Source organism: Nipponia nippon, unplaced genomic scaffold (genome assembly GCF_047370975.1).
Source record: "Nipponia nippon isolate SJK-2023a ecotype South Korea unplaced genomic scaffold, ASM4737097v1 scaffold_8, whole genome shotgun sequence".
Taxonomy (NCBI): domain Eukaryota; kingdom Metazoa; phylum Chordata; class Aves; order Pelecaniformes; family Threskiornithidae; genus Nipponia; species Nipponia nippon.
In genome coordinates, this window is record NW_028262402.1 from 13,768,213 (window position 1) to 13,794,853 (window position 26,641).

The window sequence follows — 26,641 nt, forward strand, 5'->3', positions numbered from 1 at the left end:
AGCCAAATCCTGCTTGAAACAACATTCCAGTCTCATCAGGAAATCCTGGGAAGGCTTTCAGTTTTTAAGCTGTCATCTCTGACAGAGTTTTGAGAATTATCTTTAAGCTTTCAGGGGAAAATATTCTGATAGAGACTGCACATGAAAAATAGAAATAGATTAATTCCCCTTTAAAGTTTGCAATATTTAGTCAGAAGACCTTCCACAGAAATTGAGCAATAACCTTAACTGTGGCACGCTGCAAGAAACTAAAACTAAAGTACATTTTAAAAAGTGAATTAATTAGAATTTGTGGGGAGGTCACATTTCTGCATCAAGAGGACAAAGCTATAAGCCAGTCTGAAATGAGCTTTATGAGTGTATTTTCAGTATAAACTGATTTTTAAGTACAAGTTTGATATATTCTGGATATGGTAAGCTAATTCAAGGACAACTAAATGTCTGAGCACCAGTCACAAAAGTTCTACCAAAATGTGTAGAAAGAAAGGCAGTGCCTCCCAGAAGAACAGTAAAATGAGTCTTGGTTTCCTTAGCTCCTTGCTTTTCTTGGTTTTGTCTTGACATAAAAAAATGTCCTCTTACCTGCTGTGGCAACTTCATAAAAATAAAATCAAGGAACAAGAGTAAATCTTTAGCAGCATAAATCAAATCTGACTATCATGAATCTAGACATCATTAACAAAATCCAAGACCAAATATATTTATTACAGCCATTTTTCTTTTTTTTTTTTTTTTTTTTAGATTTTATACTTCTGGGATCTGTTCTTATAGTTAAGCTTAGAATATAACTTTGTGTCCTCATCACTAAGATAAATCAAACATCATGGATGTCCTTAAATATTCTAAAAGGGCTCTTAGTGGATACTAAGTGTCTTAGATAAAGAATCAGAGAAATGTAGATCTGGAAGGGATTTCAAAAGATCACCTAAGCCCATCTCTGCACACAGGCAATATGAAATATACTATAGTCCATCCCTATGAGATGTTTCATAAACCTCTTCTTAAAACTTCTATAATGGAAATTTAACAACTCCCATGGGAAGCATATTTCAGTGTATCACTACCCTTATAGTTGGAAAGTTTCTCTCATCCGTCTTTGCTACAAATATAGGTTAGTTATGAGGATATTAAGAGAAACTTCGCAATTATAATGATCATGAAGTACCTCCAAGACTATCTAAAGAAGCCACTACAGTTTTCAAAGACATTCTGGTGTTTGATACGCATACAATTAGTTGTTGTTTCACCTCATCTTCTTCTGATTCCCTCAGTTATAAAACTGAAATCAGAATTTCTTTAATGAGATTGACTTTACCTTTAAATTCTTGAATCGACAGGCCACAGATATAAAGCCAGTGTTAAACAACTATCCTAGATTATGTGGTGTATCTTCATGCTAGTAGTTAAAAGCCCAGCACAAAAAAAGTATCACATCATTTATAAGAAAAGTGGTCTTGCATTTTAACGTCAAGGATGGAGTTCTGTATTCTGCTCCAACAGGAAGTCCTGACTTTGGACACATCACATAATCTCTGTCTCTATTTAATCTTTAAAAGGACACTAATATTCATATTAAAAGTTTTGTGACAGTACTATATGCAAAATATTTCAAGTGCTAGCACACGAGGGGCGCTGCTTGTTAACAGATTCACCAAATGTAGAAACATGGAGTATCTCTAGAGCAAATCTGACAGGAAGCAAAGAACACAAAAGCAAATAAGACAGCATTTCTGCCAAACAGGTTATTTTTGGTATTGGCTTTTAACTTTATCTCAGTTGACTTCTGTCTGCTGATAGTATCTCAATTCTGTTCATAAACAGTGCATGTCTTATGGTTAACTCAAAATAAAAATGGATTAATTTCAGTATCAGATGAAGTACAAAAGCCACAGATGTGATACGCTCTGCAACTTGAATCCTGAATATAAATTATTTAGAATGCTAACTTTAGAATAGGCCAGTTGAGATACAACAAAACTGATATGCCGTTTCATGGTTTGTTCAATCATGCACAGTTTGGTTCATGTTCTGTTCTCTCACGTTTCTACTTTAAACAAATTCTCATCTAAATTCAGACTATATTTATATTCTTAAAGCACATATCTGTCTTTTCAGTATTGTTCTAGCACAAACCACATTCGCACTAAAAAGGTTTGAGGCAGCAAATGTCCTGGTTTGTGTATAAAATTGTTTTTCTACTATGATAACAAATTTCTTGCTGCCATGGGATTCTTGCAATATTTTCCCATTCATAATTTTTAAAAAATAAATTAAAAAAAATGCTTGAAGATTTCAAATAGAATTAAAATTTCATCTTATAGTCACTATTTCACATTCTACATTATTTCCCCCAATTAAAAAAAAAATCTTTTGGTTTACAAATACAATTTTGGTACATACAATATTGTTTCAGGCTTGCAGTCATGAAAACAATTATACTGCTTGGCTACTGGAAATACCCTGCGTTTAGCCTTGTTATGCACCTGAGATGTGTGAAACTGTCTCCATTACAAATATATTACAGAAGACCTAGTGCCTGATCCTGCAACTGTTTAGGCATCCTACAACAGCCATTTGTCAGTGATAGGAAGAATGAATATTGGAGGTGCAAGATTCTTCTGGATCAGGCCTTAAATGTAAGTGCATTATGCAACACATTATATGGTGACATCTCAAAATAAAATACTGTATTTTTATGTAATGCAGAAGTAACACACACAATTTACATATAGTAATAATTTATTCTGAAATGTTCATTTTAGTCTCTGTTGAGACATCACCCATGTCTCATTAATAAAGGAGCAGCCATCTCACCTCAAATACCAGAATATACAACAAGTTACAGCATAGCAAAAAAATTCTACCTACTTTAAGATAAAATCTAATTCAGGTAAAATAATTTTGTTCAAGGTTTTACAGTTACACAGTTTTCCTTTTTTTTTTTTTTTGCAGAGCACAAAGAAAGTGTAAATTGTTACACCATAACTATCTATGCACATTATGTGACCACAGAAATGTTAATCATTACTTCAGAAAATGAACCATCAGTTCCATTCATGCAGAAAAGCAGGCTGGGAAAGCTTGTTCAGCAGAAACCATATTACTGTGAATTTCACAGCCACATGATTAATTATTGGGTTAGATGGACTCACAAATACTAAAACTGAGTATACTTTTTTTGCATAAATAATACCAATTTTTCCCTGATGTAGTTTAGTCAGTCTGTAATCTAGAAATGATTGATAAAGCAATATGACTGTATCATCCCTATCTGCAATGTTCCATGATTTCAACGACAAGCAATATTTAAAGGATTATGGGATGGGATGCTAATTAAATACATGTTAAACATACTGTACAAATATACTTGCGTTAGCAATTTTATTCCAAACTGTCAATCAGGTATTCCTCCAAAATATTACCAGTGAAGACAAAGTATACTATCAAATATGGCTTCCAGAACAAGGACCCTCTAACAAGAATCAAACCTATTTACAACAAATAAGAACAACAAAAAAGTTAATCCCCATTTTTTTAAAGTTTCATTTGAAACAGTTTCTAAGTAGCTGCTGTATATAATACATCAGTTTTATTTATTTTTTGTTGCACTTAAACAGAAGTTACCAGGTAAGAGCCAGAGTGACGTTTAGGACTCTGAGTTCCACTGGAGTCTTGATTTTCAGACTTGGAGTCACGTTTCTTCGTGCTGTTGTTTACCGGTGTTGGTATTTGTGATGGCCGAGCAGAACTATTGTCCACACTACTCTTTCTGCGGCTTGGATTGTAGTTGAAAGGAGTCACTCTTGCTGCAACAGCACCAATGGGGGAGCTATGTTTGCTTGAGCTACTGGAACTGAATGGTGTACGCTCGCTTACAGTACTTTCATTATTTTCTGGTGCAGGAACGGGATTATTCTGCAGAGGCTTTGTTTCAGTGCCTTTCTTGTCTGGACTGTCTATCTGAAAGAAAGAGTTCAGACGGTTTTCTAAACCAATGGTACGAACAGGAACACCTCCATTCCCTGCAATTTGTTTTTCTTGAATCTCTTTAGGATCTTTACCATTCACACCCCCTTTCTCTGAAACACTGTCAATAACAGGCGGAGTATTTCCAGTTGGGGACCTTCCAGATCGAGGATTGTTGATCGGGCAGTCCTCTATCCTCACCCACACATCCTCTGTCTTAGAGACAGCTGGTGCCATCTGATAGATGAGCGTTTTGGAATCGGAGCCATTTGTGGCACCTGAGGAAGAATGCTGAGGATCATTCATTATCTGAGGAATTTCATTTTCTTTTATTTTTCTCCAAGTACCTTTTGCTGGTGCTTGACTTTCTTTACTTTGCTTGTGTCCAGAAAGAGAACTTCCATGTTGCTTTTCATCTTCACTTTTTGCCTTTTCACTGGATTCTGAAGAAGCTGACAGAATTGAGGAGGAACTTCCAGTTCTTCGCCAAGTGCTTACACGAGGAAGTGACGAGGAATGCTTACTATGCTCACGTTTCCATGTTCCCGATCTATTGATCGGCAGTCTAGATGGACTCTCAGAATGAGAACGAGCTATATCATGACGTTTCGCTGGTCTCCCATCATATTCTACAGATGGGCTCAGATTAGGGGGTAATTTTCGCCAACCACTAGTCTGGGCAGTTGAATGAGTGGATAAAGACATATCAGGAAGAGATGGACTTAAAACTGGGGTCTGTAGTTGGGACCTTGTGGGAGAATCTGGCCTGGAAGGAGACAGAGATTCAAATGAAGCTGACTCTTCTAATTTCCGTCTTAGAGTTGGGCTCGGAGCTTCTTTAATGAAAGTTGACTGACGAACGAGAACAGGTCTCTCAGATCTGTCAGATTCACTTCCGCTAGATTTTGTGGATGACATTCTGGATAGTTCAGTCTTTTTGTTTGATCCTCCACTGCTGAGAGCTTGGTTTAACCCTTTTGAAGCAGACTCACTTCGTGGAATGCTACTGGTACTCTTAGGTAAGGCAGTTTGCTTTGTAAGGTTTTGCTGGCTCATCTGCCTGCCTGGTGATGTATATGACATTCTACCTGAACTTGAAGATTTAGTTGAAGCTGTGCTAGGAGATGATGTCCTTGGCAACTGAGACAGTTTGTTGGGAGGACTTATACCATTTCTTCCCGGGGAAATTGAGTTTCGGCCGGGAGATTGCAGAGGCCTACTTAATGGCTGCTGTTGAGGTCTAGATGGAGTGGAGTCTCTAGATCCTGACCTAGAAGGTCCTTTACTTGATCCACTCTGGTTCAACCCTGATGGTTGCCTAGTTACAGGAGCCGGCTCAGGTTTCACTGATGACTTGACTCCTCTTGGAGAACTAGTCAAACTTTGGCCTTCACTGGGACTCTTAGAGTTCGTGTTTTTCAGTGGTGGACCTTTTTTGGAAACAGGACTAGTACTTGAAGAACTATTTCGAACTCCTGGAATATGGATCATTGTCCTCCCACGTGAAATTGAAGGCACACTTGTCTGTTGTGGTTGCTTCAACTGGCTTGAAACTTCTGAATTGGAGCGAGCTTTTCCTGTAATTATACTTTTATACACTTTCTTCCCTCCTTTGATTCCCCTACTTTCGGATTCTGCTTTTTTAGACTCCAGTGTACTCTTCTCTCCTGGCTTAAGAATTCTTGGACCTTTATTACTAGTGAAAGGTTTTTCTTCTTGGTCTGGGGTAAGATGAAATGGTGACCCTAGAGAAATACCAGATTTTAATGAAAGGATGGAATCAGAGTCTGATGAAGCTTGTCTAGACAGCGATGCAGCAGCTGCAGCTTGATGCAAGCTACTAACTATAGAATTTGCACCTTCTTGTATAGCTTTCCAATCAAAGTTCTCTGAATCAGGTGAGAAACCATGTTCTGAATCTGGCCTCTGTATCTCTCTCAAATCCAGTGTTAAATCTTCTGCCAATATACCACCTGTATTTCTGGAATTATTTTTTTCACTTTCACTCTTTATTCTTGAGGGTTTTTTCTTTTTAGGCATAGCAGAACTAATGCATTCCTGCAAAAGATCATCTTCTGAGTCAATACTAAGAGAACTCAGAGAGCTGTTTCTAGAGAAACATACAGGAGTATCTTCAACATGAAATGATTTAGGTGCATAACCAGAAGTCTGTGGTCTGTTTGATTCCATCTGTGAATCAGGAGCCTCAGTACGTTTTGCAGGTTCCCCTTCTTTGTTATTATTTTCTTGATCAATATCACTGAGGGAACTAAGAGATGAATTGCGAGAAAAACAAACAGGTGTGTTTTCGATAGCAAAATTCTGCATTTTCTCATCTGTAGCTGCTCCTCTGTCTGGAATATCTTTAGTTGACTGAGAGAAAGCTTTAGGCTGGCTTCTGCCTGTTGGGTGTTTTTGACAAACTTGTGTCCTGTTACTTGGTTGCTGATTTGAAGACTGTTCTGGATTAGTGCAGTCTTTAGTTTCTGCTTCCTTTGCTTCTTTTCCTTTTCTTAACTCTGCCTTCTCCCTTGAAAGGTCAACATCATCATCATCAAAATCTAAAGAACTTAGGGAATCATTCCGTGAAAAACAATAAGGAGTGCCCTCAATAGGTGTGTAATGATGAGGGGAATCAAATGCAAAGCTTCCTCTTACACGCTCTTCATTATTTGGCAATTTGTCAGTAAAATCTCTTGAATTATTTTTAAGATTCTGTTTCTTTGCGTCTCTGTTCTCTGGATAGCTTCTTTCATTATTAATATTGCTTTTAGGCTCTGTGGTTTTTCTTATACGTGCTCTGTATTCATTATTTTGGGGAACAGGCTTTACTGGTGATGTTGGCTTCTTCTTCTCACCTTCTGGTTGGTTTTTATTACTTAGAGCTGAAGACGCTTGTTGAATTTGATCCATTATCTTCTTCACTCTGAAGGGTTTGTGACTTTTTCCTTTTGGCATAGCTGAGTTAATGCACTCAGCCAGAATATCACCCTCTTCTGTTTTGTCATCATCCAGGCCTGGGGGAGTCACAGCTGAGCTTTTTGCTCTCTGTGAGTCATCAGTACTTCTACCTTCTGTAGGAATGGTATCTCGCTTTTCAAACTCCCCTGACTCTGCTCCTGTACCGTCTACGTTGGCCAACTCACTCGGGGGTGATTCTATTGTGAGATCACTCAGAGATGTAGCTGTTGAAAAATTTATTGGGGTACCCTCAACACAATATACCCGTGGCATATCATCTCCCGGTGTAAAACTCACATGCTTTTGGGACTGCAATCTGCTTTGTGAAGGCAGAAGTTTGTAAACTGGCAACTGGCTGGGCTTTCTGGCTACAGGAGGAGGTATTTTTGGAGCAGATGCCTGAGAAGGCTTTTTGGCTTTACGTGAAGACTTTGTTGGCATTGCAGAAATAATACATGCTTCCAGTATTTCAATATCATCATCATCATCAGAATCATCCAGAATGTCTTTTTCTGCTTCAGTAGGCTTCTCCACTTTCTTCTCTTGGTCATCCTTTGTATCATCAGACTGTTCAGGTTCTGTTTCATTTCCATGTTCGTTTTCATGAACGGGAGGCATTATTCTTAACTCTACATCTTTCTGTATGAACGGCTCATCAAGACTCAGAGCACTTAGGCTAGAAGAGCAAGAAAACCCATCTGGTGTGCTTTCTGTAGCAAAATGTAATAGTGTATCAGCATCTGGCAGTACCTGAACTCTTTGAACAGCTGCATTTACAGCTGCTTGTCTAGGACCAGGCTCTCTCTTTTCTGCACTAGGTACTTTACCTTTAGCTACATCTCTTTTTACTTGAACTCCTTGAGCCGGGGGTGGCGTTTTACTTCTGCTTGGAGGCATTGTTTGTCCTGGGCTGTCTGGAAGGTCACTAGGACTTATAATACCACTTACCATTCCACTGCAAGGCTCGCTTTGAACTGAACTAGCAATTGAACGGCTTTCAAAACTATCCAGGGAACTTACAGAAGTACATCTGCTGAACATGAGTGGCGTTTCCTGCACATAATGTTCTGGTGGGCTTTTAGGAGTCTGTGCACCACTCTTTGAGGGAGATTTGGCACCTGAAGAAAATTCAACAGCTTTATGTCTAGAGGAATCAGAAGGAGACAAACTAGAAGTCTGAAGTCTACTGGATTTTGTTCTGATGTGTTGTGATGTTGACGTGATTTCACTTACTGCACCTTCTGTAGATAGAGCCCCACTGTTTTCCTTTAGTTCTGCTATCTGCAGTGTGTTATTAGCATCTGTCACACGTGTGGATTGATCACGTCCTATTTCATCTTCAGCTGATGACAAAGATGACAAAGAGCTACACCTTGAAAAACATATTGGGGTATCTTCCACACAGTAAGTTTGTATAGTTTCCTGATTAATAGAGGGAGTTTTACAGGAGGCAGTCTTTTGCGCATGACCACCTCTGCTCTGTGCAGAATTTGGGTGAAGCTGATTCTGTCTCTTTGAACTGGCTGAGGGGGCTGATGTGTTCCCACTGCTTGAGGAAATATGGTCAGTTTTAGTGCTTTGCACTGAAGAAGTCTTTGAAAAAGTAAAAGATGGCTTCTGAGAAGAAGGAGGAACTTCTGTTGAGTATTTTAAACTATAATCAATAGGCTGATCGACATGATGTTCCTCTTCATTGTACTTCATGCTATAATTAGTTGGTCTGTCTTCCTCTTCATGTTGTTCCTCCTCAGAGTAGCGTTCACTATAGTTGGTTGGCTTATCATCATCATAATCATCAACCTGGCACAAGGACTGGTTTACTTTCTGATTCATTCCAAGAGTTGAACCTACTCTGTTCTGATCTGAACCATTGGATCCTCTTGATCTAAAGGAAGAAACACACTCTTGCTGTCCAAAAGGTGACTGGTATTTCATGTGTTTATCATCTCCACTTTCAGTGTATACTGGGTACGTTGCATTTTGGCTCCTTGATTGCCTTTGTTCATTTTGTTTCATTTCATCATCTATTATATGCTTAGGCCGTGCCCATCTTTCATTCTGAGAGGGACTTTGCCTTCCAGAATTTAACTGTTCATCTGAGTATTTAAGACTATAATTGATAGGAGTGTCTAGCTCTCCATCATTGTCATCCATATGATTTGCACTATGAATCTTATGTGCCAAGTCAGCTGGATATTGACCATAACTACAAAATTTACTTTCATCATCTTCAGAGTAAGATTCAATGGAAGGTTTCATTTGGCCTCTCTTACCATAGCCATCACTGCTGCTGACACTATTTAAACTATCATTTGAAGCTCTCTTGTATTCCATTTTTGTATAAGGCACAGGACATGTCCTGTTTGAATTCTCAGATTTAGGAAAGTATGTATTTGAGTGAGTATGGGCAGTGGCTGATCTCCTTGGGGCATTTCTGTCTTCTGTCAAACAGTGCATTTCAGAAGTGGAACCAGAACTTCTGTCTTCTTGTGGAACATGCATGCTTGTTACTTCTTCCATAACTTTGGTGATCTGAGCTGCAGCAGTAGAAATCTGCATTCCTATTCTCTTAGAGGAGTTCCCAGTGTTCTCTGCAGCTGGATGATAGGTATTTAAGCCTACTGCTCGATCTCTATCAAGACTTCTGTCCTTCTCGGACCGAGAATTTTCTATGTTTCCTCTACTGGAAGAGGAGGAGCCAGGCAATACTGTAGTATTTAAATATGGTGAAAGTACAGTCACATTACTAGCATTAAAACTCTCTGATCTGCATATACCATCATCATGCCGACTGGAGTCCAAGACATACTCACTGTATATATTTTGCTTATGTCTCTGCTTATTACGGTGAGATGCTTTCGGGCTTAAATTATCAATGTTGTCAAAAGTCTCTGATAAATGCTGAGCATCTAATTCTGCTTCGAGTGCCTTTTGTTTTCTGACATGAAGAGATGGTAAGCTTGATCCTGGAGACATGATGTTGGCATCCTTATATTTTGCTGGCCTGTTTGCCATGAGGTTTCTTAGAGCTGCAGCACTACCCATGGCTATCATTTTGTGTTTTGAGTGGATGAGATTTTTCAGCATGCTGACTGCTCCCATGTCCCACAGCGCCTCCTGATCCTTTGCATTTCGTGCAGAAAGATTCCACAGGGTCCCACATGCATTACTGACTATTGTCAAACTGTGTGACTTCAAGTGTTGTAACAAGGTTTGTAAGCAGCTGTTCTCTCGCAGGATTTGCCTGGCATTGAGTAATTGAAAACAAACATCAGTAAGTGGCATTTCAAAAGGATAAGAGACAAAGCAAAACAAAAACCTATTATGCTAGAGGCAAGTTTTGCCCTTTGAAAGGATAATCATGAATTCTCCAGTGCAAATTTATCTCATTTTTCCTCTAGCTTTCATCTGAATATTAATCAAATATTATTACAAATATGAATAGTTAGCTTTTAGTACAGTTCATTATTAACAAGCAGCAGGTATTAATGTGTTTGCATATTCCTGCTATGTAAGTGAAATACTTGCCTTATCAAATGCATTAAAAATTAACTGTACTCAATTACTGCACTTAATACATGCATTCATATTAAGACTCTGTCTTAAGACAGTAGAAACTGTCTACTAAATATACATGTGGAACTGCTAAAGATTTTCAGAAAAAGTATACCCACCTATGGTCCTCATTAGTAGCAATTAAGCTAGAAACATTTCTTAATATTCCTCCTCCACTTTCTATGATGGCTAAAGTGTTTGTTTGGCTCCGGTATGTCAGTGTGCCGACTAGAAATGCAAGAGCACCATCAACAGCACATATGTCAGCTTTGTTCTCGGTACAGTGTGCTGACAAATTCCATAAGGCACTCAGAACACTTTTTAGGGTGGATTCCTAGGAAAATAACAGAACGACAGAATTAGAGAAGTTTTCAACTATTGATCACAACCTCTCAGAAATACGTAAGTTAATGTTAAGGAGTTATCTATGTTCCAATTTCTGCCTTCTGGACTTGTAAGCTAGATGCAGGCAGCAGTGCACATGTAAATACTTTTGTTCGCTTCTCTCCTTTCTTCAGCTATGGATTTGGTATTGCTTGTCCCCAAGTTTTCAGAAATACGTGCCACAATACTTGTTAGATGCCATAATTGTTAAAATGGCTTGAAGACTAACTGGCAGGGGAATGTGGGACGGAATATAATCCTGTCTGGATACCCAAAATATATCTAGAAAATTACAGAAGTGGTAGTTACCTATTCATTAACTCAAAAGGTTTTATTAAATTGCAAAACTATAAAAAAGGCCATTGCAACAGCACAGCTCATGAAACTGAAGAGCAAAAGCTGTCAACCTTTATAAATAAAATTACAGAAATACTAGTAGTTTTGAGATGTTATTGCTATATTGTGGTCTGCTGCCATGTTAACTCAAAGCAACTCCCTTCTTCAAAGCAAGTTACCTAAAACATTCCAAATATTTGACTAACTGCTTCTGTCAAAAAGGACAATATTTGTGTTTCGTGTAAAATAAATGCAATCTCTCCAAAATTTCTCTCAATCATTTATACAGGATACCTTCTTAACTTCTAAAGCACATTCCATCAATGCTTTCACACTGCCAACTTCTCTTAGAGTCTTTTTACTGTTTACATCTGCTCGCCAGGACAAGTTCCTCAATACACTTGCAATGACCTGCAAAACGCGAAAGAAAAGGAATGTATCTCAATATAGCTACTTCTTTAGCAGGTTATCAGACTTTCCTCCTGGATTTCTGGAATGCTGTGGATTAATTAACAGTGGTCACGTTCAGCTACTGAACTAGCCCTTTGGCTAAAATCTGCTTTTTGTTGTGTTGCCTGCTAGAGTGGTCTAACATTTCAGTATGAAGTTTCATCAAAGGTACAGGCTTTTCTGTGTGGGTACCTAAAACAAAGATTTGAAATCAAGTTCCCTGCTTTCCACTCTGGTTGAAAAATTGGTCCAAAAATTCGGAATTGTGCTCTGCTCTGATGTCAGCACTAGACTTACATAATCTCAGGAGAGATTTATATAATCTTTTTCTCATCTCTTCTGCTTGTGAAATAGAACAATAATACTTGCCTGTCTCTCAGATGGTATGATCACTTTGATTAATGTTTATAAAGCTCTTTAAAGTCTTTTAAAAATACACTTTTACAATCAGAATTGAAGACGAGTAGCCATTCAGCCTATGTCCTTGTCAGCAGCTAGACTGAGAAAGACTGTCACTACAGTGGACAGTCATTACATATTAAACTCCATCCATTTACGGGCCGCAGTAAGTGGAGACACACCACGAGGTGCTGGTGTCGAGAGTAGCTATGTATGACTTGTCAAGTCAAATGCAGATTCTCTGGAAATACAGCTTCCTCTACTTTTATTCCCCTATTATTTACTTGCTGCAACTGTAGGAGGAGTCACAACAGTGTATTAACCCTCCACGTAATCGCACTGCATTAGCACCATCATAATAAATCAGAGAATCTAAGATCACTCAAACTCATCTTTAAAACCTCCACTAAAAGATCAGTGTCATAAAAGTGAGTTTTATAGCGCATGTGCTTTGGTAAAAAACCAGAATATGACCCACAGTTAAACATTTTTACAAGAAGAAAGTTGTACTTCATAATTTGTGGAACGAGTACAGGTACAAACTTTGCATCAAAGTCAAGGTAGACAAGACGACATAGGAACAATGATAAAAAAAAAAAATCAGGCTGGGACGAATGAAGCATATTTCGAAGAGAGTGCCAAATTAAAAAAAAAGAGAAGGCTGGCTATGGACAGCACACTAGAAACCTCATGAAGATCATAGAATTCAAGTATAAAAATAACTGGTGGCAAGGCCAAATGAGTAGAAGGAAGGTAAATATTAAGAAAGGAAAACAGAAATACGGTATTTTCATACAATGCAATGAAATTCATGGCATGGAAAGTGATGGAAATGTCCAAGCTAAAGAAATATTTCATTTCAAAAGGATGTTACCTGCTGTAAGTCTTCACTTTCAGATTTCAGTTGGGCTACAAGAGCTCTCATGCAGCCCTTCATAGAACATAATGTAGCCTGTTAGGAATCAGAAAAAAAAAGCAAGTGAATAGTATTAAATGACAGGTTAGGTGGCTTGATTCTGCACAATGTGTTGATATTTTAAGCTAATCATACCTGAAGTTCAATAAAAGGTTAGTAAAATATGTTGCCAACAATAAATATTTGGTTTACAACTACTAAAAAGTTAAGCATAACTATCAGTTTCTATTCTGGACAATACGTAAGTGGTAAAATTGTACTAAATTTTCTATTTTTTACAACAGGTCTAGGACTCGATCTAGAACTTTACTACCTTAGAAGCCTTCTTTACTATGCGCCAGATATAAATCACCTGTGAGCTGGTAACGTGTTGTTACATACTGTCTACTGAGTCTCACAATCATATTTTTTTATTTCAAATAAACATAGCGTGAAAATAATATGAATATTTAAAACTGACACAAGTATAAAAACATTTCTGACATTTGAAGAACAACTTTTTAAGAATACAATAGCAACTGAAAAACTGTGAGGCTTATGTTGGAAATTGTTTGTGACAAAGCACAATTAAAAATTATTCAAAAACAAAGTACGTGTTAGAACGGTACTACTTGTCAGCTGGACAGCATGTACATTTATATCTGAGTAGTTTAGTTTATGATATAAACCCAGTAATTGCAGCCCTGTAGGAGTTACTGATTGGATGATGTGAAGAGCCAGTATTTTGTGAAGCAATTCAATTGCAGCAAGGATTTATGCTTTACTCTTGTCTAAACTTGGAATAAAAAGCAAGATATATGAAGCCTGTTAGTTCCATTCACTCCTGAAATGTCTTCCTCTAGAGTAGAAAGATAAAAGTCTTCTCCGTGTGAAGTTATTTTAAGATCCATAGCTTGGCAAACTCTGGGGCAAGAAATTATGGATGCTTTCTATCTTTTGAAAGCAAGGTCCTTGTCAGAAATCAGGGAATTTATTTTCTCTTACAATAATCTGAAGTAGTGCCCATTATGAGCCAGACGGGCTCCAAATATTTAAAAGCAAGCTCCAGCCTGAAAAGGTTTGCAAAATTTCATCAGACGGTAATAGTATTGTTAAATAACTGACAACTTTACATGATTTGACTCGATTAGCAGTTTTAGTTCAACATCCTCAGAAAAATCAGTCACTATCTGTAATTGTTGGTCCGTAATCATTATGTGCTATACTAATCTAATGCTCATAAAAAAAATTAAGCCACTAGATAAAATCCTTACTTTCAGTGACAAATTAAAAGTGACTTAATTTAATATGAGAGTTGATACTATACTTGCATGATGCAACATTCAGTTTGTGGTGCCCTCTGTCAGGAACAGGATGGAATGACAGAGGTATTTTGAACTTCTGTCTTGAGCTCAAACTCGATACCTTATCCCAGAGATTTTCATCACCTGTCTTGAGAACTACAATTCAAACATAGCTATGAAATTACATGACTGCATGTTTAAAACTCTACTCTTACCTTGTTTGCCACATCTCCAAAAGTCAAGTTTGTCAGAGCCATTCCAGCATACCTCCTTAAGGTAACACTATAGTGATCATTTGTAAGTCCATACATTTCACAATCCACTTGCAACAGTTCAGCAATGGCCTGCAAACCTCCTTTAAAAACAAACAAATAAGAAAATAAATAATACCTGTACTCTAATATCACAAGTACAGTACATATATACCAAGGAGAAAATTGCATTTATATGTACAGAACAAATCTCCAACATCTGAAAACGAGAAGGCTCAGAAAGAGAAATAAATTGTTAAATACTGACTCTGGATCTTGAATCCTGTGCTTAGTAGCAGCTGAAAGGTATGATAGCATGACATTGAGATTTCAGGGGACAATGGGAACAGAAGGAATTATGAGAAAGTAAGAAGCACGCTCATTTTTTAATTCCGCCCAGCCAAAATCATGTTTGACCAATGAACACCCAACAGTTACATAAAAGGCTATTTAGTAAATCTGAAAATTACTGATTTAATTATCATCACTGAATGTTATTTTCTGAGAAAAATACATAGAATATTCTCATCAATAATGAAAAGTGGCAAACTAAAGAAAATTGTATACACAGAATTTACTGAGAAAGGACTAAAAAATTCAGGCTGTTAAACAGGAACCAACTCGTGACAAAAAAAATCCTGAAAACAGAACACCAACAAAAAACCTCCCATCCTGGAAAGCAGTCTCCATTGTAAGCCCAGTACTTCTAAAATTGCAAATATTTCCATAATAATAATAATAATAATAATAATCATCATCATCATCATCATCATAATCATCATCATAATCATCATCATCATCATACTCCTCGACAATTCGTAATTCATGCCAGAAGAAAGAGTAACTGACATAATTTATCCACCGGGAAATGGTCTGGCTAATTTAAACCACATTCATCACTTAGAGGGGAACAACTGACACAAATGAACAGACGATCTGTTTAAACTAGTAGTAAAAAACAGCCATATATCCAGCGAGGTACAGAAGGAGTGTCAGCGTTTCCAGCAAGCTTCTCAAAGGAAGTCAGAGAAATACATTTGGTCTTACCAAGCTCATTCATCGCATGCCTGTGTTCTTCATCAAATGAAAGTTTCATCAGAACACACACAGCGGGACAGATTTGATGATCCACTGGAGCAGGCACTGATCCAGAAATAGGTAACAATTAGTATTTCCTAGGTGATTTTATCTAGATCGTAAGTTTTCCAAAGCGAATCTAATCTTAAGATAAATCAAATGCAGTTTTGTTCAGGGTTTGTATCTTCCCAGTAATCAATGAACAATTAGTTAAGAATATTACTAACAAATGTGTGGACTAGAAATATATTTGATGCTGAAAAAGAAATTAGAGGGAATCCTGAATGTATGTATTAAGTAAGAAATATGACTCCCAGTAAAAAAAAAAAAATCTTATTACTTTTAAAAATTAATAATCTTAGTCAAACAAATCAATAAGGTTAAATATTCTAGTGGCATTAAATAATACACCACCTAACGCAAAGCTGTTTCTTTGATTATGTCCTTATGAATGGTTAATTAAACCCTTTGTTTCATAAATGAGAAGTTTTTAAGTTCATAATTTTGTGAGCTAGATTCTGGCTAATGCACAAATGGTATTGGTACATCTTGTTCAGAGACCCACTCCTGCTAAATGGTTTTTGCGGTAAACTCCAACTGCCATGACGCAGACCAGTGATTTCAGTAGTGCTTCTGTCACAGACTCCTACAGCCTGTATTTACAGAATACCCTCAATTCAGAAAAGCAGCTACGCAATCGAGAAGGTTAAATCTTTTTTCTATCTGTTCCCTGAGAAAACTCCTATTCACTTAGACTGTCGCTATCTTCTATTTTAATACAGAAGTATTTCTTACATACAACATTATAAATAACAGTTCAGATTATATTGAATAGATTGAAATTATTTAATTTATTCTCTCTGTCCCTCTCCTAAACGAAATGTGCTATCTGACTACATCTGCATGAAAAGCAATTTGGGTTTATTTAGATATGTTTCATTATCCATTAAAATGTAAAATAGAATGAGTACATATTCAATATTCGTTTACAGACTATAAAACACTAGAATTATTATCTGGAAAGCACACCAAGGTCTATGATTTAAATAACAAGTTTATAAATAGGGTATAATCTCTGTAACAGATATTATTTCCTAACACTACCTCAACTTAAAAACACATACACACACATACACAAGAAAACTCACATACTTCAATAAGAAGTCAGATTAAAGTTGCACTTTCTGTAAATTTACTGTTTTCAATATAACCTTGAAACATTTTTAAACGGCTTGCAGAACCTACTTGGGTTTTTGTCTTGGTCCATGCCTTGTTCATGGGCTTCCTGCCATTCCCAACATGTTTCACAGTAAGCACGGATCTGCTCCAAAAGATGGAGCACGCGGATTTCCCGTCTGCCTCGCTTGTCATCAGGCTGGGAGTGAATGATGTTATGCAGTGCTGCGCTGGCTCTGGCACGGGCCTCTTTACTACCACGAGAGTTTCCTAACAAGACAGAGTCTTTATCGTTGCCATGTAAAAGCTGGATGAGGAGTGGAAGACATCCAGACTGACGCATGGCTATGCAGCTGTCCTGGGAGCTAGACATCGCCAGCAATGTTCTTGACATGTCATCTTTATCATGAGTACCAAGCATTGATAATAATGAATACACCATTTCCACCTGCAGGTCAAATGATTTTAAAAATACAGTTACATTTAAAAAATACACATTAAATTAAAAGGCCTTATTTAATGGTGCAAAAAACAGTGCTATTTAGAAATAATTAAGTACTATTACTACTTCAGCATTCATAATCTTAATAAATTTCACTTAGTGGTTAAATGGCTAGAAGTGGGTGGTAGCTGTATGTAACTATTAATCTACAAGACCAATGGCAAAGACTTCTACATTTCTATTGTACAAAAAGATTAAACAAACATACTAATGAAAGTGATTGAGAAATCTTATATTTAAAATTAATTCTGTCGCATAAAAATATGCTCTGTATCAATCACACTTTCATGTAAAGATGCTCTGCAGTGAAAAACTTTGTTATGTGGCGTTAAATACAATTATTCTAGACAAAGGATAAGAATGATTACATGAAATTTTAACTTGCATTGTGCTAAAAAAATCTTACATCCATGTATTTTGAAGTGTTCCTTTAAAATTATGTCAAATTAACTAATCATTTTTTGTTATGATGACTGACTTGCATATGGACTAGCTTATTTACAGCAATGGCAAAACTGAAGAGTTAAATTAACGCTTTTTCAAGTTTACAGGGATAAAACCAGTAAAGCAATGAAATGCTCATTTAATACATATAAAATACTGAGCATTTGTCAAGTTAAATCAAGCCACGAAAACCCAGCATTACACATTTAACTTGGAGTAATCAAATTTCTTGTTAAAAAAATAGCAATTTTTGAGGAACTCCCTTGGCTGTCATGTCATACAGTGGTCAACGCACTATGTGGTTTCTCTTTCCCACTGTTTTCTTCAATAATAGCTTTAGATCAAGAAATGCATTTGGTTCTTCTAGTGAACTTTTTGTAGAATAACAGGCTGTAGAGGATGATTTTAGATACTATCTAGAAACTTCAAACTCGCAAATCCAAGATAAACAGGAACATTCAAAATCAAAGCACAACATAAAGAAACTATCAAAAGGAATTGTAAAGTAGCAGAATGTGTGTTTCTTTAGAACATACCAATTAAGGAAGAAATGAGACTTTGGACTGTTAGACAAAGTTTTCTACTAATAACTAGATATTTGCACTGGTTACCAGACCAATGAATGATTTTATTTGGTTTCTTCAGAGACAATTCTAATGTGCCTGAAGATGAGTACAAATACTGAAATATAAAAAAATTGGGTAGCAGTAGGTAGACTAAGCAGCAAGTTAACATGAACTTCTCTAAATACTACAGGATTGCTGAAGAAGTAGAAAGCTTAGAATCTGTGAAACTGTATGATCACATGCAAAATCCACTGAAATAGTCTTGGAGCCAATTTTATGACAGCCTAGCATCCCAGTTTGGAGATTCTGTCTTCTTGGTCTGGGAAAAATCAAATACAGTATTAAAACAAACCACTTAGATTCTTAAAGGAGAGTGAATTTAATGTGCTTTATGCATGCCTTTAGATAAATACTTCAATTGGCAGCTTTAATCCAGTGTTATTTATATTTGGCAGGTAAAGATTTTGTCAGAGAATAAAGCTGAAGAAGCCACCAAAATCCAGCATCCAGGTTGTGGCAAATACAGTCTAGGAAAAACTAAAAACTTATTTGTCTGTCTGTCTCTCTCTGTATACACACACTGCCCACAGACACATCTCTTTCTGCATTTGTAAATGCATTCCTGTATTTAGAATCTCTACCACTTTCCCTTCTTCTCATGCATTAATGTTACGCTTTTCCTACCCCACGAGCACACTCAGTTCAACCCATTTCTTTGCCTCTATCCTTCCCTACTCAGTCCCTTTCCCTGCCTTCAAGAGCTCTCCCGTTGTCTGCAGTTTTGGGAATTCTACAATTTGCAATGAAAACTTGTAGACAGACAGAAGAGCTGATGTCACCCCCATTTGGTACACGCATACAGTGCAGGACTGAAATGACATCATTATAACGCTGTTTTAAGGCCCAAAGTAATTAATACTATGTCAAGCTAATAGGCCCTGCTTCCCAGAAGACTGTGCTCAGCACAACACCAATAGTATGTACACTGCTGCTGATTCCAGAGGCAGTATAAACTTCAGTGGTTCATTAACTCAATGTTGTGTTACAGATCTGCCCTTTTCTTCCCCTCTCTTTTCATGCTGCACATATACTTTGAGCACAGTCTTTCATGCACAGACATTTATCAACATGAAGGGCCTACATAATTTGTCCTGGGTTTGTTTGTCCCTTTAATTTCTTAGCAATTGCATCTGTTTTGTGGATTTGGACTCTGGAAAAGTATTTGAAGAACTGCTCTTAAAAGGGTTAGTTTTCATCATGGATTATAAATCAACATCACAAACTTTCTAGATATTCTAGTAATTTCTAGCAACCGTTTTTTCCTCACTGTAACAACTCATAACTGATCATCAAGTTTAAAAAACGATTTCTGTTTAAAAGTTGAAAAAATATTCTAAAATTTTAACTCCATAAAATTACTATGTGTGGATAGATCGTTCAACTAATATTAGTACTTTTGGCAGAAACAATGAGGTTATTGTATTAGTAAAAATGTAGCATTAGCGACCTGTGGTTTGTAATCTTCGGTTACCTTGGTACCCAGATGACTTGTCAATCTGCGAGGAACAGAATAGTTACTACTAGAGCTCATAACACTGGCTGTCTCATGGTCCATTCGAGCAGCAGAAGCCTACGAATTTAAACAACAATTCAGTATAAAACAAAGTCTGTGTGAAAAAACAACTATTGGCTAATTCAGTTTCAGCACTGGATCATGAAATCGTATTCACGGTAATGAACTGTCAGCTTAGTTTTGTTAAGTTAGGTCCTCTCTGCCCTGACACAATTTAGAGGTCACTGTTAAACTGGGTTTTATTAACCACTTTTCCTGAAATCGTCTCAATAGGGTTATATTTTCAATGGAATTATTTTATAATTACTATTTGCACCAGGAAGGAGGAGAAGTGGACTTTGCAACAAACCAAACTGTAATTTTTACAGAGGAAAAAAAACCCAGCCTCAACTTTTATGTCGGATTATGTAGTGCATAGGGGTAAGTCTGTACTTCTTCAGAACACAACCAGGTATGCAAGAACTGGCAAGTAAAAAGAGATTAATCTGGACAAGGAGTAACCCTACTTGAATTTGTCCATATCAAAAGCAAATTATGAGTGGATGAATCTAGTTCATTTTTTAATGAAAAGCTATAAAATGCTGACACTATTTGCTGTAATTTTCCTAGAAATTATTGTAAATAGCATGCTCATACCTGTAGTAGCAAGACCCAGTTATTCACATCTTTGTCCTCTTTTAAGCCATTTTGTGTATTCACATTTTTCCTTTTTTTACCATCTTTTATCCACTCACTCTCTTTGCCTTTTTTTCCTCCCCTTTGTTGTTGCTTTCTTTCATTTTCTCTGCTTCCTATCTGTGGATTTTCCCTTATTATGTCCCTGCCTTCCCGTTCACTTTGGAGAACTTAAAAATACATTTGAAGACCGAACTCTTTTAGTAGCAGAACACTGTTTTACTGAGGTAGACACCAGTCTTTTGTTGATGCTCTACAAAACCTAAAATCTGTTCATGAAATTATTAGCTTAATTTGCAAAACAACATTTTCAAGCTATCTGGATCAATGAGTATGATTTTTTTTCCAACAAAGATGTATCACACACTGAAAAAATCTGTATGGAAGATACTTTGAAATAATTTCTATGTGTTTTCTAGGTGCACCATAAAGAAAGAAGACTATTCCTCTCCAAGTATTTGCTGTTCACACAGTTCAACATCTTGAATTTGAAGTTGAAAGTGACTATTAGTAAAAGGTAGGTATAACTTCATGTAGTGTTCATCTAGACACACAAAAATTCTAGTTATACTGGAATATTTAAACACACATTATTATACTCACTTCGCTCTCCCATTTGAATCCGGAACATTTCATGCACGTTCCAGAATAAGTATTATGCTAAAAGACTAGAACTAGAAGGATTTATATTCACACAATTTATCCTGAGATATATTTCCTGTCTAAACAGCCCTTATTTTCTCTGTTGAGTACAGGAAAAAATAAAAATCTTAAAGCTTAGAATGAAAATTATATTGGATTTTCTCAATTATTCACTTAAACAATCTGCAGTGCTAGGAATATGGGAATGAATTCCCGTATTTTTACACTGAGTAATCCTTTCATATCATCTTGACCTCAAAGTACATTCAGAGGATTACAGGTTCAACATAATATACATGCCAGAATTCTCCATTATTAGGTTCAGTATGATCGTTTTATCCAAGAAGGTAAAAAAGACAGAAGTCTGGAGCACTACCTATTAAAAGTCACCATGGTGTAGACAGAAATAGCGTAATTTTTCTATCATTACCCCAAAACCATATCAACTTTGATTCCGATAACTATTTCCTTCAGAGCCATCATGTGGCCTTGCTACTTTGAGGATGCCAGGATGCCCACATGAAGCGTAGCTACATTTCTTACTGGCTCATAAACACTGATGTGGAAGAACTAGCGTAAGGTGTGTAGCCATTCATCTGGGAAAATGGGAATATGTTACGTGGACCCTTCTTGTGTAAAACCTTCTTTTTCAGTATCTTCTATCTGCCTACTTAATCTCATTTTCTCCTTTTATACTTCACTGTCTTTCACTCATTGTTTTATTATGCTTGCTGTTTACTCTTCAATTAGGTAATTTTCCCTATTTTGTGGCAAAATGTGTCCCTATTTTTCTTAACAAAATAGACAATCTCATTGAATACCTTTATAAAACTTGTGAAACAAAGGTATGAAAAAAATTGTACTTCAGCAGCAGGATAGTGAGTGTAAGGGAAAAGAGAAGATAGCTGAAAGATGGTGCAGAAAAGGACATAACTGAATCCTGAAAAATCCTGGATTCAACTGGCAATATTTCAATTAACATTGATTATATGACTACAAAATCAATTAGAACCAAATGATTTGGTTAAAACTTTTTTTTTTTTTCCTTCACTCAATTGAATAGTGATTGCTCAACATATATTGAGCTGGTTTATCAGAAATAACTGTTGAGTCCAATACGTTAAACCTCCTCTGTCTGGACTTGCACTGAAAGCAGCTAATCCCCAGATGTCTCTTTTAACACAGATTCAGTGCCCTATCCACCTCCAGGAGGAAGGAATATGCATGTTTTATACATTTTTATGAGGCAAAGTTCAAAATTGCACAAATCCTCAACATAAGATCTCAAATGAAGTATGAATGAATCTCCCACTTGCATACGTCTGCCAAGACATGACAATCCCTTCTTCCTTCCTTCCCTGTAAAATATCTGTTGTTCAGAATAACTCCCGATTCATACACTGAATATGGATGATACAGCCACAACACATCAATTATTTAAATACATTATGCTTTCAGACCCAAAGCAGCACGGAACTATTTTCTTCCCAAACAATAAAGCTGTCATAAGAGTTAGAGTCAAAGCCTCAAGCAATTGCTCAGATATGGCCGATGGAACTTAATTCCGAATGGTGATCAAACATATTTCAAAAGCAAAATTATGGGCTATGCTTAATGTTTAATCAAGTGAAATATTCTAGCCAAACCACAATTCTTTCTGATAAATCTTTTTGTACAAGACACTTTCAGAAGGACTTAAATAATTCTACTTCCCTGGAGTAGCAAAAATATTTTGCATATGAATTCAACTATTAAATTCGTAGTGCAAAGTTTTAAGAACACAAATTACTAGTGGGAATGTCTCAGCTACAGTTGGAAATCATTAAGGGAATGATCATTAGCACATGGTAAATAAATAAAACTATTTTTAGCCAAAGACCCAAGTCATAAATTTTTATAGATATTTGTTTTAAAAGACAAGTAAAGAATTTAATGTACCCCTGAAAATATTCCACTAATGTATTTCACTAATAAAAGGAACAGCAATGAAAGATTATTTAAAAGCATTTAAATAACCCTTCAGCCCACTTCCAGGAGATTACCTCATTGATACAACTGTTTCAAAGCTTTATCTAGAACAGTATTAAAGAAAAATTAATGATAAACCTGCCATTTGGTTCTCCTCTTTTTTTAAACATCAATGATATTTCACTGATAATTTTTGAAGTGCAAATTTGAACAATTTTCCATACTTAAACCATACTTCTAATATTACAGTTCTCCTACAACGAAATAAATTTTCTGTTAGTCGCTCTTGTTATCTCCTTCATAGCATTGGGCTCATTAATCATTTAAACAAAAGAAAAACGCTCCTTGTGTTATTGAATATTTATACTTCATCTTAGTAAAACATTTCCTTCCAATAAATACAAGAATTTTCTCACGTATAGATGGAAAGAAGAAAAACATGTATCTTTTTAAAATGAGCAGGCATACAAACACCGTAAGGTATCTACCAATATATAAGCATTGTACATTTTGAGTATTTAATTACACTATCAACAAACACAATAATCAATTTACCTGACCAGTACTGCTAGTTGCCATGCTGATTTCTGCTGCTCCTTGACCTTCATTCTGCCTCTCTGTATCATGGGAACCTGCATCATGCTTGCTTTGAGGTGCTCTCTGTTAATATAAGAGTTTATGAAATTACATACAGAAATGAAGTACACTTGACCATTCAAAGCTCTCTAGACTGTGAATGCATCAATGCTGCACCCTCATAAAGCCACTGAAGAGTACTTTGTGTTTCATAACCCTTAGCCTCAATAATTAACAGCTGAGACTGAGTGTCTTTGAAAAACTGCAAGATGAAAGCAAAGCATGTCCTCTGAGGATTATAGCCCTGCAAGACAAAGGATTTGCTGTGAGACACAGAAACACCATTTTCCACCAGCTGTGCTCACATCGCTATCAGAAATGTAACAGAATTGGGGCAAACAACTGTCTTCTCTGCGCCGCCCCGTGATCCATGCATTTACTGGAGACTACAGCTAGCATAGTTCAATTAAGCTTTGCATTCAAAGACGAATAATTTCTGCATGAACAGAAGGATATCTGTACTGTAAGAATCCATCTAAATTTTAAGGACAAACAGTGCAGGAATAACCACTTTGATGCAAATAAGATTTATATAACCTGATACTGATCCACCTAATCAGATTTTATATAAATAAATTCAACTGATCTGGCAAGCTGGCACAGACATGTTTCAGTTCCTTCAGGAGACCCAATTTTCTATACAACTACATGGAACTTAAACTGGTGTCCCTGCCACTGACAGGGATCATTAGATCAACATGAAAATCAGGACTTTGAATGCAGTTTCTTAATAAAGCAAATAGAATAACCAAGCAGTTATGAAGTGTGTGAAGTATCCAACATTACCTACTGATGTGTTCAAAATGTTTTAGATTTTCAGAAAGACATAAATAATCCTGTCCTTGGAAGTGGCTTGAAGTCTGGAGTTGAAAAGGTATCACCTTACCTCCGAAGCATGATTATTCTCATAGTATTAGTTTTGATGCCAAATCTCATTTTTCAGTTGCAGAGGCTACTACCTTAACAGACAACACTCTTGTATCCCTCTCAATTATTTTGTTTAACTACACTTGATATATTAAATTGAGTTTATGTGCGGCTCTGCAATATTCTTGAGTGGTACAGCCTATGATAGCATAGCCTGCCTCATCTTGCTTTATGAAAATTCCTCTTTAAGTTTTAGCAGAAACATACTTCTCTTCAATATATATACACTGAAACTTCTTTAGTTACCTGGTGATCAAACTCATACAGTGTCACTGGCATACTAGCTCTATTTTGTTCACAGAAAGACATTAGAGTCTTAAACCCAGAAAATATTTAACGTTGAACAGAATTTCAGAAACCAGTAACTAACTAAATACATGTGAAGTGATAATTTAGGGATGAACTTGAAAAATTAAATCTATACAGCTTAACTAAGGAATAAGATATGTCAAAGAACACAGTAGTATTAGACAAAGTAATAACATGAGAACACAGTAGTATTAGACAAAGTAATAACATGAGAAAATTGAAAACAATGATGGATAACATTTTTTTTAATATTGTATGTTCAGTTATGGAAAATGAGTAACCCACAAAGCAAAACTCACAAAATACTTTAGGAGACACAATGTTGCTGTTCTTTTAAATCTGATCGGTAATTTTAAAAGTCACCACCTCTGCCATTGTGTATGAAATGACATTGTCATTGATGCTCATACAATGACTAAGGAAATTTTGCTTCCAAATACAAGACTGGGGATCTAGTAAAGATCAGGGCTTGCTATATTACATGCTGAACGCAGTATCATGTACTATATGCTGAATCCTTGTCTCACAGTACTTTCAACCTTGAATAAAGCGTAATGATGAGTTCGACAAAATCTAGATATAAACCCCCAGTATCACTCAAGACAGAATTGTCCAGTGATTAGGTGACAGTAATTTTCAATTCCACAAAGAAAGTAGCATTCAACACACCTAGAGGTGAAAAGCTGAACTGTTCATTAGCCAGGCTCTGACCCACCGAGTCACCTGAGGGGGGGCAATGCTACTCCTCCAAGAATACTCTTGGGTTTGGGGCAAATTGTTTGGGCTACCTATTAAATAGTTTTGATGCATGTAGGGCACAAACATGGAGGTATTTCATTCTCCGACAAGGGAAGTTTCTGCTCTCCTCAGCACTCCCTGCCCTCCTCCCATTCACATACATTTTGTTTGGTACATGCTATTTATGAAAGACGTGGCTTCCCCTTATCCTCAAGCGCTCTCAAAAACATGCCAATACAAAAAGTAGTCAACGTAACACCCAAATTAATTTATGATTGTAAGGCAATTTTTAACAGTTACTAGCAAGGCTCATCTAAATGCAGTATGCGCTCACAACATGCACAAACATGTACACACATTACTGTCACATAAATCACCAGTTGGGCTTGAATGTCAAATCTGCAAGTTCACAGCAAAGAGTTTTTAACACTTCAGCTACCGAACTAATTTGAAGTGAGGAGCTGTTCTCTTCATGCAGACTGGCCCACAGGAGTTAACAGTAACAGAGGCAGCAGATAACAGGTATTTATTGAAAACTGATTCTTTATGTAAATATAAATAGATACTTATTATAGATGTATTAATATATATTTAATATAAGTACCAACATATATTTATTATAGATGTGTATTATATAAAATTAATATGTATTCACACACACGGATTATTAACATATATTTTTGTATAGAAATAGCATTACTGTAAATAAATTAATATTCATCTGACCGACTGTGGATTAGTGGTTGTAAGGACAGTATAACCACTGCAAGTATGTCCCCTCTTCGCACTACCTTCTAACACTGAATGTAGGACCTGTGGATGAAAATATATGAACTACCAACCACATCAGCAAAGAACTACAGAGCACGAACAGCAGCACACTCTGTAACCTCTACGTGAGTTACAG

General features: G+C 36.5%; 1 protein-coding gene across 7 annotated transcripts in view; it reads right to left on the reverse strand.

Moving 5' to 3' along the window:
- Positions 1 to 1,983: 1,983 nt before the first annotated feature.
- The window catches only part of APC (APC regulator of Wnt signaling pathway), a 95,211-nt gene continuing 70,553 nt past the window's right edge, over positions 1,984 to 26,641 (reverse strand). For 4 of the 7 annotated variants that reach the window (XM_087741340.1, XM_087741339.1, XM_087741338.1 and 1 more), the window contains 9 exons: positions 23,680 to 23,784; positions 19,774 to 19,896; positions 16,824 to 17,202; positions 15,549 to 15,644; positions 14,466 to 14,605; positions 12,926 to 13,003; positions 11,497 to 11,613; positions 10,602 to 10,816; positions 1,984 to 10,171 (listed from right to left, as the gene is read on the reverse strand). In XM_087741340.1, coding sequence (XP_087597466.1) covers positions 3,610 to 10,171; positions 10,602 to 10,816; positions 11,497 to 11,613; positions 12,926 to 13,003; positions 14,466 to 14,605; positions 15,549 to 15,644; positions 16,824 to 17,202; positions 19,774 to 19,896; positions 23,680 to 23,784 — 7,815 coding nt within the window. In that variant the 3' untranslated portion in view covers positions 1,984 to 3,609. The remainder of the gene's footprint in view (positions 10,172 to 10,601; positions 10,817 to 11,496; positions 11,614 to 12,925; positions 13,004 to 14,465; positions 14,606 to 15,548; positions 15,645 to 16,823; positions 17,203 to 19,773; positions 19,897 to 23,679; positions 23,785 to 26,641) is intronic. The other 3 variants (XM_087741345.1, XM_087741342.1, XM_087741341.1) reach the window with 3 other exon arrangements.